The following is a 12,558-nucleotide window of genomic DNA, read 5'->3' on the forward strand; positions in this document are numbered from 1 at the left end:
ATACATTTCACATATGCAGAGAGCCATCCCTAAACTGTTCCCAGATTTCTCCTTCCATTGATTCTCCCAGACATGCTGTTCAAAGGCTCCTCATTAAAAAACATTGTCTTTTAGGCTCACAGAGAGTGTTCCCATTCCACAGTCTCAGGCATATTTTCCTCATCTGTCCCAGTTCAGATATAACTCTTCTTCACACATCTTTCATCTTCTTTTCTGGACAGATTTTCTCACACAGAAGTTCTCAATACCAGCTCATAAATCCTTACCCTTTTCTAACGCAAGCACCTCCTTACTTCAGTGAACTTTTCTTTTTGGTTTCTCTAACAATAACTGTAACCACTTCACTTTCCACCTGTACTTGTAAACTTACTCATGCTATGGTCCTCCCCCTTTTTCCCTAGGATTAACTTTCCTGTCCCCCTCTTGCAACGTTCTTTCCCCCATTCCCTCCCAGATCCCTTCCACTCTCCTCTCCAGTGGGATGTTCAGACTTTCTCGGTTTGGGTGTGCCTGTTGGTCTGTTTTATGTTACTAGATCATCTCCCTTTTCTAACGTAACAAGTGGAATAGAAGAGGATACTCTTCCCGCGTCCATCGGCACCATACTTGCAAAAAGAGACTGAAACAGAGATCCTTCGTCCCCTCCCTTTCCTCAGAAGACGCACGCCACCACCCAGCCCCGAACCTCCAGAGCCCTCCACCTCTTTGGGTTCCCCCTGTCTCTCTCTCCCGCGGCGGGGCCATCTGCCCCAGCGGGGGCAGCCCCCTGCCCGCCGCCATCCCCCCGTGCTCCCGCTGCGGGGAGCTGCGTCGCTCTGCAGAGAGGGGGCGAGGGCCGCCCCCCGCCCTGCCCTCCGCACCCGCCCCCCCGCCGCCACCACCACCACCACCGCCGCCGCTGCAGGATCCGTGGCGCCCCCCGCGCCCGGGATGCGGCCGGCGGCGGGGTGCCGGCTGCTGGCAGGAGCCGGGGGCAGGCGGGTGGGGAGGTGGGCTCCGGCCGCCGCCCGCCGCCGCGGCGGGGATTAGGCTCCGTCCCGCCCGGCTGCCATGAGGGGCGGCGGGGCCCGGCGGGCGGTAGGCGGGCGGCGGGCGTGGAGCCGCCGGAGCTCTCCAGGGTGCTGAGCCGATGCCGAGCGCCTCCTCCGGCAGCATGATCCGGGCGCGGTACCTCCGCGCGGTCGTCTCTGGGTTTTACCTGTGGGAAGCCGCGGTTCTGCTCAGGTGAGGTGGTTTTCCGAGGGCAGGGCGCTGTGCCTGCCCGCCGTCCGTTCTCCTCGCGCGGGGAATGAGCCGCCGCGGTCGCTGCCGTCCCTCGGCAGCAGGGCTCTGGGCACAGACACCGCACGCGTGCGGTCCGCGCCTCGCGAATGACTTCGTAACACTGCATCGCCTTGAATATGGGGTCGCGTCCGGGGAATGGAGGGCTGGATGATACCTGCTCACCTGCTTTTTGATCTGGGAATGTTATCACCTGTGCACCTTACGGGTGCTCACAGGTTCAAAGCAAATCTTTTATTTCTTTTTGAAGTTAGATTAATGATCTGTTTTGTATCTACATGTGTAATGTAAACAGTTTCTAATATGTTTTTATTGTAATTGTGCCAAAAGATAGAGATTTTAAGAATCTAGGTCACATGGTATGAGATTAATCAACTTCGTGTGGAAAGAGTAAATGCATGTATATGACAGTTTAAATTCTCCAATTGCACCAAATATTTTATGTTAAGTGTAGATGACCAAACCCTTGTGTGGTGTATGCAAGATGAGCAATAATGTGATATTATAACTTTATTTTAATGTACTTATAGCATATATTTCTCTTTGGTATATTATTTAAATCCCATCCATCCCATCCTACTATTGAATGATTAATCCTTAATCCTAAAAATCCTTAATTGTTCAGTTAATAATAAAAGCTTTCTTTTCTTTTCTTTTCTTTTCTTTTCTTTTCTTTTCTTTTCTTTTCTTTTCTTTTCTTTTCTTTTCTTTTCTTTTCTTTTCTTTTCTTTTCTTTTCTTTTCTTTTCTTTTCTTTTCTTTTCTTTTCTTTTCTTTTCTTTTCTTTTTTTTTTTTTTTTTTCAAGGGAAAAAAAGTGTAAAAGTTTTAGAAGGTATACAGGTATTTCACCTCAGATAATTCTGGACTAACGTTTGTTTCAAAATGTATACAAGCATCTTATTTTGCATAAATTCAAATTTTGATCAATGTTGATAAAACCTGTTGTACTATGATAACCTGCTGCTCTTCAATTATCATTTTCTCAAAATGACCATGGTTACTCTGTGCAAAGCTGTAGAGCTATCTTGCATATAGTGTCTGAGAAAGACCTCAGAAAGCTGCTTGGAATATATCACAATATAGAGACTGCTGGTGGTCTGAAGGACAACCCAAGAAAGCTGAGTGAGTTCATTGAGACCCATAGGAGTATCTTCCATGCCCAAGACAGCTTGCTTTGAAATGGAAAAAGTGTACAAAAAAAAAAAAAAGAAAATCATTAAACATTAAAAGCTGCAGGATTCCCAAGCTTCTTGGAGCCATTATTTCCAGTTCTCTTCCAACTTAAGCCTTGTGATTTACATCAGAGTAAAGGGGACAGGGAACAGTAGGACACTGATTCCACTCCCTGTAAGACTCAAGCTCCCAGCCTTAGCACCTATTTAATATCCTCAGTGAAAAGACGAACATGCCAGCAATTTCTGGAAACAACCTGGTCTTAAGTTTTTAACTTGTTTAAACACTGTAGAAAAAATCAAAACAAAACAATATATCTTCTCTAATACTGTGCAACATTGAAACTTCCCTCCCCTTCATTAACAAGCACTCAAAGCTGTGTAAGAAGACTGATAAAACCTTAGAGGAAAAACTTTCTTGTCCAACAGCCATGAGGCTGACTAAAGTGATTGTCTAAATACTATGCCTGTGAGCATAAACAACTATAGTTGTTTAGCTTTATTTTCAGTATAGGTCAAATGAAAACAAAAAGGTTTCTTATCAATATAGGTTACAAAATTAAGGGCATTCTATTTAGTGAGCAAGGTTTTACATGCTTCACAAGAGAAAACTGCAATTGATTTTCCTTTTTTTTTTTTTTTTTTTTTTTTAAATACTTAATTTCCATCCCATATTTAAAGGTTTTTCAAATTGAAATGACTGAAACAAAATGTATACTGGCCATTGTAAGATCTAGTCATTAATTTGATTTCTGAAAGACACTGAAGAGAAAACATCACTAGTAATATTTCATAATATTGTCTTAGATTAATAAAATATTTATTGATAATACAATAATATATTTTGCACAGGAAAAACAAGCATTTAAGGACATAGTAGTCCATTATGTTTTCAGTGTTGTATTTGAGAACTGGGAGAACTTGTTGTATTGAGAACTGGTCATCAGACCTCAAATTAAAAAATATTATATATTAATGACTGCGACTATAATATATATATATATGCTACATATATATACTATACAATATACTACTGTATAAATATACGACATTTATATATAGTGTATATATATACACACTATAATATATATTATATATTCATGACTGCCACTGACTATATTAATGGGTAAAAACCTGGGGGGGGGGGGGAAATGAGCCTGAAAAATAACTAATTCACTACCAAACAAGAAAAAAAAAATAAAGAAAGAAAGAAAAAAAAAACATTTCCAAGCTAGAGTTTGATGTCATCATTATCTCAAAGACAGAATATTCCTCTGAGTTTTCTTTAAAGTAATATGCTGGTAACGTAAATTCCTCTCTATTTGCTTGGATTCCAAGAGGTCATGCCAAAAGCAAGATCATGTTTGTAGATTTACAGAAGGATAGTATTTCTGAATCATTTATGATAAAGATCATATCTGTGAGTCAAACAATTTTATGACAGCTCTCAAACTTGCATGGGAACCAATACAACTCTCTTAGAATTACTTTGTCAGGGATTTGCCAGAGAATTTGTTTTCTACTTAAAGAGAATAGTGTATGCATTTTGTTATATAGACCTATGTTTGGGGAAAGCACATAGGAAAGGTCCATAGCACTATGGAAATGCAGAATAGATTGTCTCTTTAGGATATTTTTAGGTGACAATGTTAACAAAGACCAAGAATCATCCTATGATTAAATTATTGCTTCTTTCCTTGTTCTGTTCGTTGCCCCATTGGCCTTATATTGGAAGAAAGCAGACAGCTAATTGTACTTAGACGCCATATTCTTGTGGGGACAAAAAAAATAAATAAAAAATCTCCATTCTCTAACTCTGGGGTATGTCTGCGCTCACAACACAGTTAACTGATTTTGAAATTATTTTTGCATTGCATTACAAATCGATTTCAGATTAGTAGCTTTAAGATCCAAAAGTCAATTTCTGTTAAGCCAGCATCAGTTCCTCCGATACAAGTAATGAAAGAGAAAGAAACAACAGCTAAAAATCATTAAATTTGTGTTGTCATAACAAACATATTTGAAAATAAAGTTTTCCAGGTGTTCTGATGAGACTTCAGCGGCTTATTAAGATGTCAAGGATTATATCTACAATACTGTTCAAGAAATAAAAGTCTTTGATAAAATCAGAATGTCAATAAAATAGTGGGTGAACAAAAATGTAGTAATTCAAGCCAAGGGCACTGAGGCACAATATTTTCCTTAGCAGCCCTGACTCAATTTGAAAAGTTTCTGTGGGATGAATCAGTAAACAGACTCCAGATCCTAATGAAAAAGACCTGATGTGTGTCAGGGAGCAGACAGAGAAAGGGAAAGTGATCTGGGAATTCAGACTCACTAGAAGGCAGGCAGGAGTAGAATTCTACTAACAAGGCTTGCAGTCCCACACAACCTAGAACTAGAAGAGAGTAAATCCTGTCCAAAAAAAAGTTCAGATTGCTGAGCCAAGTCCATAATAATGTGGTAGGTTTGAGGTCAAGGCGGAAAGTCAGGTCACTAGATCAGGTTAAGGACCAGAATTAGGAAGGTACAAGGCTGGGTGCAGGTGCACCTGCACTGTAGCTCAGGCAGAGACAACAGCTACTCTCCAGCATTCCAGATGGGGAAAAAAGGAAAGGGAAAAAAAAAAAAGAAAAAAAAAAGAGAGAGAGAGAGAAAGGAAAAGGAAAAGGAAAAGAAGAGGAGAAAGAAGAAGGAGAAGGACAAGAAGGAGAAGGAGAAGGAGAAGGAGAAGGAGAAGGAGAAGGAGAAGGAGAAGGAGAAGGAGAAGGAGAAGGAGAAGGAGGAGAGAAATAAACAGCTTCTGAGAGAAGGGGGTGAACCCCTGCTGAGATTTCGCACAGCTTTTGTCAAACAGCTCTGCTTCAAAACTGGGCTGCTGCACTATTAGAGCTGGCACTGAGCCCAGCCAGGCCCCTGGGATCAAGGAAATGTGCTCAGGGCCCTTATAAAATGTCAGAAAGAGAACACTGGGGTTCCCTTGAAAGATGTACCCATAACCAGGCACTGTACTTTCCAAAAAATAGGACGAAAAAAAAGGGCTTTTTTGAGGGGGAGCAAGACTACAGAAATCAAATTCTCTCATATTTCAAATATACCAGTGAAAACACTGAAATCTCTTTGAACCAAATATGAGTTTTATTACTAGTATGAATTTGATCAGCAGTTTTACTATCTATTCTTTATTTCTATAAGAAAACAATTATTTTCCTAAATGACTACCATGTTAATAACATTGAGAAAGAAATAATGCACAGAGCTTTGAGTTATAATACAATAAGCTATAAGAAAATAAAATTGAATAACAAAGCAGTTTCAATTAAGAACGAGTCTTTCAGTTCTTATTGTACTAGTGACATTTTCTTACTTTTCAGCCTCTCCTAGTTCATTGCTAGCCAAATGATGCTAACAACAACTGAAAGACAGAAATATTTTGAGATGACTGTTGTGCTTCTCTGTGATGAAAAATGTAATAGCTCCTCCACCAAATTAGTCTTGTCCAGCTATCCTAGTGTGACAATTAGATAAAATGAAATTTTTTATAAGATTAGAGCTTCTTATTTTAACAGATTTAGAATACAAGCTTCGAATTACCTTACTGACTGTTATGTAATAATACCTGTAGGGAATGATTCCAGTAAATCAGCTTTTCTCAAATAATGAGCAATGAAGAACCCTTCTGTGTGGTATTGCATCTTCTTTTTGCATCTGCTTTTCCTACAGATCTTTATGATGTTTATTGGAAGAATCAGTAAAAACAGACAGAAACTAAAGTCTTTTTACTGTCACTGATATATAGGTATTGTGAACAGATTGAGTAAAAGGCACCTTCTTGAGGACAAGTATCAGCTAACAGCAAAAAGGGATCATCTCAAGAAACATGAAAAGACACAGACAGAAACTGTGTAACAAGAATGCAGTACCAAAGCATGAGAATGAGAAGAACATTAGGAAGAAGAGTCTTCAATAACATGAAGAGAAAAGAAGGCAAAAATATTTGAGACTGTACTTTTTTTTTTTTTTTCCCCAGCAGTGAATATATCCTATTACTCTTTGTGGCTTCAGAAGCATTAGGATCCTTCCTAACTGATGTCTTCAGGTGCTGTGTCAATATAAATGCTAAATAGTGATAGTAGAAAGAAGAAAGGAAAAAAAGTACAAAAATAGCACGTGGTTATAAAAGAATAAAAGGATATATTTTGTTGTCACTCTTCCAGTCAGCTCTTTCATAAGTTGCTCCAACATTATTCAAGAGAAATACTTGGTCCACTTCAATGAACTTCCAGTTTTGTTAGCAACATATCTGCTGGCTAAGGGTGTCCTACTAGATGAGTAAAAACAAATGTCACAAAGTGGAAACTTGCTGGCGACAGTAGGTTGTTGTTTTTTAAAAAGTTTTGAGGGCAAAAATAAAAATTATGAAATCATTTGTGACTTACCATGCTTCTTTGAAGCAAAACTATTTTAACTGCCTTTTAGGAAAGAAAAAACAAACAAACAAACAAACAAACAAAAAAACACTTGTTTTGTGAGCTCTCCTTATCTAGCTATATGAATAGATACTTATACAAAGCAAATCTCTATATAACATATGCTATATACAACATATACAAAACAAGTAACATATAATATAATACCTCTATAACTTCAGATCCTAGAAAGACTGCCCATAAAAAATCCCATCCTAATCCACCAGTATTACATGAGAATACGCTGGCATCATGTAAAGCCATAGAACCAACATGAAAGCTCTTTGACAACCTTCTAATCACTGAATACTGATTTAAGGAAGGTAGCTAGGACACTGTAATAGTGTCCCAAGAGTAGTGCTACCCTCAGTGTATTAGCCCAACAGGGTACTCATTGGGCTGCATCGCTGTGTTAGCCCGTTGCACAGTTTTTACAAGATCAGGGTGCGCAGTGGTTCACTTCAACAGTAGTCATGTAAAGTAAAGCACAGACTTTGCACAGCTAAATTATTAGTAACTGCAGTATTTTAAGATATATGTTAATTCTGTGTCTAAGTATTTATATAATGCCTCCACGAAGAGATGTGGTTCTGAGCAATGTTTTCCCTGGTGCTATCAGGTCAGATGCATTTAGCAATTTTAGAACTAAAATCAAAGTAAGTAAATTTCAACATCCCATCTCGATTACATCCCATAAAACATAAAAGACTTAAAAGAAAAAGACTTAAAAGACTTTTTTGTTTGTTTGTTTGTTTGTTTTTGTGGGGAGTGGAGAGGAACAGTTAGTGGGGTGAAGTCTATGTTTTTTGGTTTTATTTCATTGCTTCACCTGGAAGAGAGAATGCTTTACGCAAAATCAAACTTTTTTTTTTTTAACTTTTTTTTTTTTTTAAGTGCATATTGATCAGAAGTTCTGTTTATGTTCAGCTCTTACACATTGAAGACAGATTCTCTGTTGTTTTGAAAATGATATTACATTTTTTTACTACACAAAATGAATACAAAATGCACCCACTTGAGACAGTAATATATGATTACAAAAGGTACAGTACAACAGAGAAGTGGAATTAAAGGAGCTATTTACACCCAGTTTCTCAATATATGGGTTAAAATTTTACCTTTAAAACTTATCCAAAAAATTCTATCACTGTGCAAATGTATTTTAAAAACTTACCTAGGTTTTCAATTATTTTTGCTGTTCCTGCACAGAGGTGAATGCAAGGGTACTCGAATTCTCATCTATAATCAACATGAACACAAGTGTATTTTAAGTAATGGCCTTTTTCATCCTTTTCAACAGTGGTTATTCTTTCAAGAAATGAAGTGTCTTGCACATAATAAAAACCAAAGCATATCTGGTCATTATTTTATCTTTATCCAGAATATTTCAATTTGTTTAAATGAAGCTAGGAAAATTGACATGACAATAAAGGGATACATGGCATAAACAATACTAGTATAGCAAAGACAAATCATGTATGTAAGGGGAATTTAAAACAGCACTTTCTGTGTAAGAAAATGCATGTATCGGCTCCGGGGCAGACGCGTTCTGCAGCGGAGCGGGGGATCGGACAGGCAGCGCTAATTTTTCCGGCTCGAGCCCACTCGAGGGAGCCGCCAGGACCCGGCAACCCTCGTGAGAGGGGTGAACGAGGCGAGAACGAGGCATAGCCAGCAGCGCCCCCTCCCCGGCCGTTCATAAACTGCCCCTAGGGACCGCGAGCGACCAGGAGCGCGGCGACCCGGACGGGCAAACAGGGCGTGGCGCGGCAGAAGGCAGAGGCGCGGCAGTCAGCGCGGCAGTTCGCGCAGGCAGGGCGAGCAGGCAGGGCAGAGCGCTCCCCCCCGCCCATACAAACACCTCCTCTAACGGCGGTCTACCGCTAGCTCAGCTGCAATGGTGTACACCAGGCACAGTGTGCTCTCCAGGAAATCTGTACACACCCAGACCGACTGCCTGCTCAAAACTGTGGCAATTCAGGTCTCTGGGTGCAGGGAGTGCCTGAGCCTGTTGCTACCACCTGCGGGGGGCAAAGAGACTGTGTGCGTGAGGTGTGAGCAGTTGGATGACCTGGTCCGCCTCGTGGCAGAACTCAAGGAGGAAGTCGAGAGGTTGAGGGATATCAGAGAGTGTGAGCACGAGAAAGACTGGTGGAGCAACTCCCTGCGCGGCCTGGAGGACAGGCCCCAGGGTGAGACACCCCAAATGGGGGTGGACCCCCTGCCCTGTTGCTGTCACGCAGAGGCAGGGGACCTAGGAGTTGAGGAGGAATGGAGACAGGTCCCTTCTCGACATCACAGGCAATGTCCTCCCCCACCAGCCCCACCTTCCCAGGCCCTGGAGCTTGAGTGACAGGTAGCTGAGGAAGAGGTAGAAAGTCTTCCCAGGAGGATGCCTAGGGCGAGGAAGTCAACTCCATGCCTCAGGACTGCCTCCACCAGGACAGAAAGAAGGGTGATTGTTGTGGGCGACTCCCTTCTCAGGGGAACAGAGGGACCTATTTGTCAGCCTGACGCTACCCATAGGGAAGTCTGCTGCCTCCCTGGGGCCAGGGTCAGGGACATTGCCAGAAAGCTTCCCAACCTGGTTTGCTCCTCTGACTATTATCCTCTTTTAATAGTCCAGGCTGGCAGTAATGACATTGAAGAGAGAAGCCTGAAGACCATCAAATGGGACTTTAGGGGACTGGGACGGTTAGTGGATGGAGCAGGAGCACAGGTGGTGTTTTCGTTCATCCCTATGGTGGCAGGGAGGGGTACAGAGAGGACACGGAAAGCCCACCTGATAAAGACGTGGCTCAGAGGCTGGTGCCAGCACAGATTTTTTTTATTACTATTATTATTTTTTTATTTTTATTTTTTTTTTTTTGACAATGGGGCACTTTACTCGGCACCCAGCCTGATGGCCGCAGACAGGTCCCTATCTCTAAGGGGAAAATGGATCCTGGGCCAGGAGCTGGCGGGGCTCATTGAGAGGGCTTTAAACTAGGTAAGAAGGGGGACAGGGCTGAAACAAGGCTTGTTAGAGCTGTGCCGGGGGGGGTAACAATGGCAAGGCTGGGAGAGAAGGCAATGACCCAACTGAAGTGCATCTACAGTAATGCACGCAGCATGGGTAACAAACAGGAGGAGCTGGAAGCCATCGTGTGGCAGGCAGGCTACAACTTGGTTGCCCTCATGGAAAATTGGTGGGACCACTCTCATGACTGGAGTGCTGCAATGTCTGGCTATAGGCTCTTCAAAAGGGACAGGCAGCATGGAAGGGATGGTGGTGTGGCTCTCTATATCAGAGAGAGTTTCAATTTCACGGAACTTGAGGCTGGAAATGATAAGTTTGAGTCCCTATGGGTTAGGATCAGCAGGAAGGCCAACAAGGCAAGCATCCTGGTGGGGGTCTGCCAAACCAGGATGAGGAGATTGATGAGGAGTTCTACAGGCAGCTGACAAAAGTTGTGAAATCGTCAGCACTTGTTCTCATGGGGGACTTCAACTTCCCAGATATATCCTGGAAGCACAACACAGCCCAGAGAAAGCAGTCTAGGAGGTTTCTGGAGAGCGTGGAAGATAGCTTCCTGACGCAGCTGGTTAGTGAGCCTACCAGGGGAGGTGCTCCTCTAGACTTTCTCTTCACAAACAGAGAAGGACTGGTGGGAGATGTGGTGGCTGGAAACTGTCTTGGGCAGAGTGACCATGAAATGGTAGAGTTCCCCATTCTTGGAGAAACCAGGAAGGGGACCAGGAAAACCGCTGTATTGGACTTCTGGAGGGCCGACTTTGAACTGTTCAGGACACTGGTTGGTAGAGTCCCTTGGGAGGCGGTTCTGAAGGGCAGAGAAGTCCAGGAAGGCTGGGTGCTGTTCAAGAAGGAAATCTTAATGGTGCAGGAGCGGTCTGTCCCCACGTGCCCAAAGACGAGCCGGAGGGGAAGAAGACTGGCCTGTCCGAACAGAGAGTTGTGGCTTGAGCTTAGCAGGAAAAAGAGGGTTTGCAATCTTTGGAAAAGAGGGCGGGCCACTCAGGAGAACAAGGATCTTGTGAGGAAATGCAGGGACAAAATTAGAAAGGCCAAAGCTCATCTGGAGCTCAATCTGGCGACTGCCGTCAAAGACAACAAAAAAATGTTTTTACAAATACATTAATGCAAAATGGAGGACTAAGGAGAATCTCCAGACTTTACTGGATGTGGGGGGGAACTTAGTTACGAAAGATGAGGAGAAGGTGGAAGTGCTTAATGCCTTCTTTGCCTCAGTCTTATGCAGCAAAACCAGTTGCTCTCTAGGTACCCATTACCCTGAACTGGTGGAAGGGGATGGGGAGCAGAATGTGGCCCTCACTATCCATGAAGAAATGTTTGGCGACCTGCTACGGCACTTGGATGTACGCAAGTCGATGGGGCCGGATGGGATCCACCCAAGGGTACTGAGAGAACTGGCAGAGGAGCTGGCCAAGCTGCTTACCATCATTTATCAACAGTCCTGGCTGTCAGGGGAGGTCCCAGTTGACTGGAGGCTAGCAAACATGACGCCCATCTACAAGAAGGTCCAGAGGGCAGACCCGGGAAACTATAGGCCTGTCAATTTGACTTCAGTGCCGGGGAAACTCATGGAGCAGCTTATTTTAAGTGTCATCACATGGCACTTACAGGGCAACCAGGTGATGAGGCCCAGTCAGCATGGGTTTAGGAAAGGCGGGTCCTGCTTTATGAACCTGATCTCCTTCTATGACAAAGTGACGTGCTTGGTGGATGAGGGAAAGGCTGTGGATGTGGTCTACCTTGACTTCAGCAAGGTTTTGACACCGTCTCCCACAGCATTCTCCTCAAGAAACTGTGTGCTTGTGGCTTGGACTGGCATATGCTTCGTTGGGTTAAAAACTGGCTGGATAGCTGGGCCCAAAGAGTCATGGTGAATGGAGTCAAATCTAGCTGGAGGCTGGTCACTAGTGGCGTTCCCCAGGGCTCGGTACTGGGGCCGGTCCTCTTTAATATCTTTATTGATGATCTGGATAAGGGGATCGATTGCACCCTCAGTAAGTTCTCAGACGACACCAAGTTGGGTGCGTGTGTCGACCTGCTTGAGGGTAGGAAGGCTCTGCAGGAGGATCTGGATAGGCTGGACGGATGGGCTGAGGTCAGCTGTATGAAGTTCAACAAGGCCAAGTGCTGGGTCCTGCACCTGGGGCGCAATAACCCCAAGCAGCGCTACAGGCTGGGAGATGAGTGGTTGGAAAGCTGCCTGGCAGAGAAGGACCTGGGAGTATTGGTGGATAGTTGACTGACTATGAGTCCGGAGTGTGCTCAGGTGGCCAAGAAGGCCAACGGCATCCTGGCTTGCATAAGAAGCAGTGTGGCCAGCAGGTCTAGGGAAGTGATTGTCCCCCTGTACTCGGCTCTGGTGAGGCCGCACCTCAAGTACTGTGTTCAGTTTTGGGCTCCTCGCTACAAGAAGGACATCGAGGTGCTCGAAAGAGTTCAGAGAATGGCAACGAAGCTGGTGAGGAGTCTGGAGAACAAGTCCTGTGAGGAGCAGCTGAGGGAGCTGGGTTTGTTCAGCCTGGAGAAAAGGAGGCTCAGGGGCAACCTTACCGCTCTTTGTAAGTACATTAGAGGCTGTAGAGAGGTGGGGGTTGGTCTATTC

General features: G+C 43.6%; 1 protein-coding gene across 1 annotated transcript in view; it reads left to right on the forward strand.

Annotated features, from left to right (window-relative positions):
- Nucleotides 1-1,153: 1,153 nt before the first annotated feature.
- Nucleotides 1,154-12,558, forward strand: part of GLRA3 (glycine receptor alpha 3) — a gene marked incomplete at both ends in the record, with an annotated part of 84,418 nt that continues 73,013 nt past the window's right edge. The window contains one exon of the mRNA XM_084286362.1: nucleotides 1,154-1,224. Coding sequence (XP_084142488.1) covers nucleotides 1,154-1,224 — 71 coding nt within the window. The remainder of the gene's footprint in view (nucleotides 1,225-12,558) is intronic.

Source organism: Netta rufina, assembly GCF_964035555.1.
Source record: "Netta rufina genome assembly, chromosome: 4".
NCBI classification, from domain to species: Eukaryota; Metazoa; Chordata; class Aves; order Anseriformes; family Anatidae; genus Netta; species Netta rufina.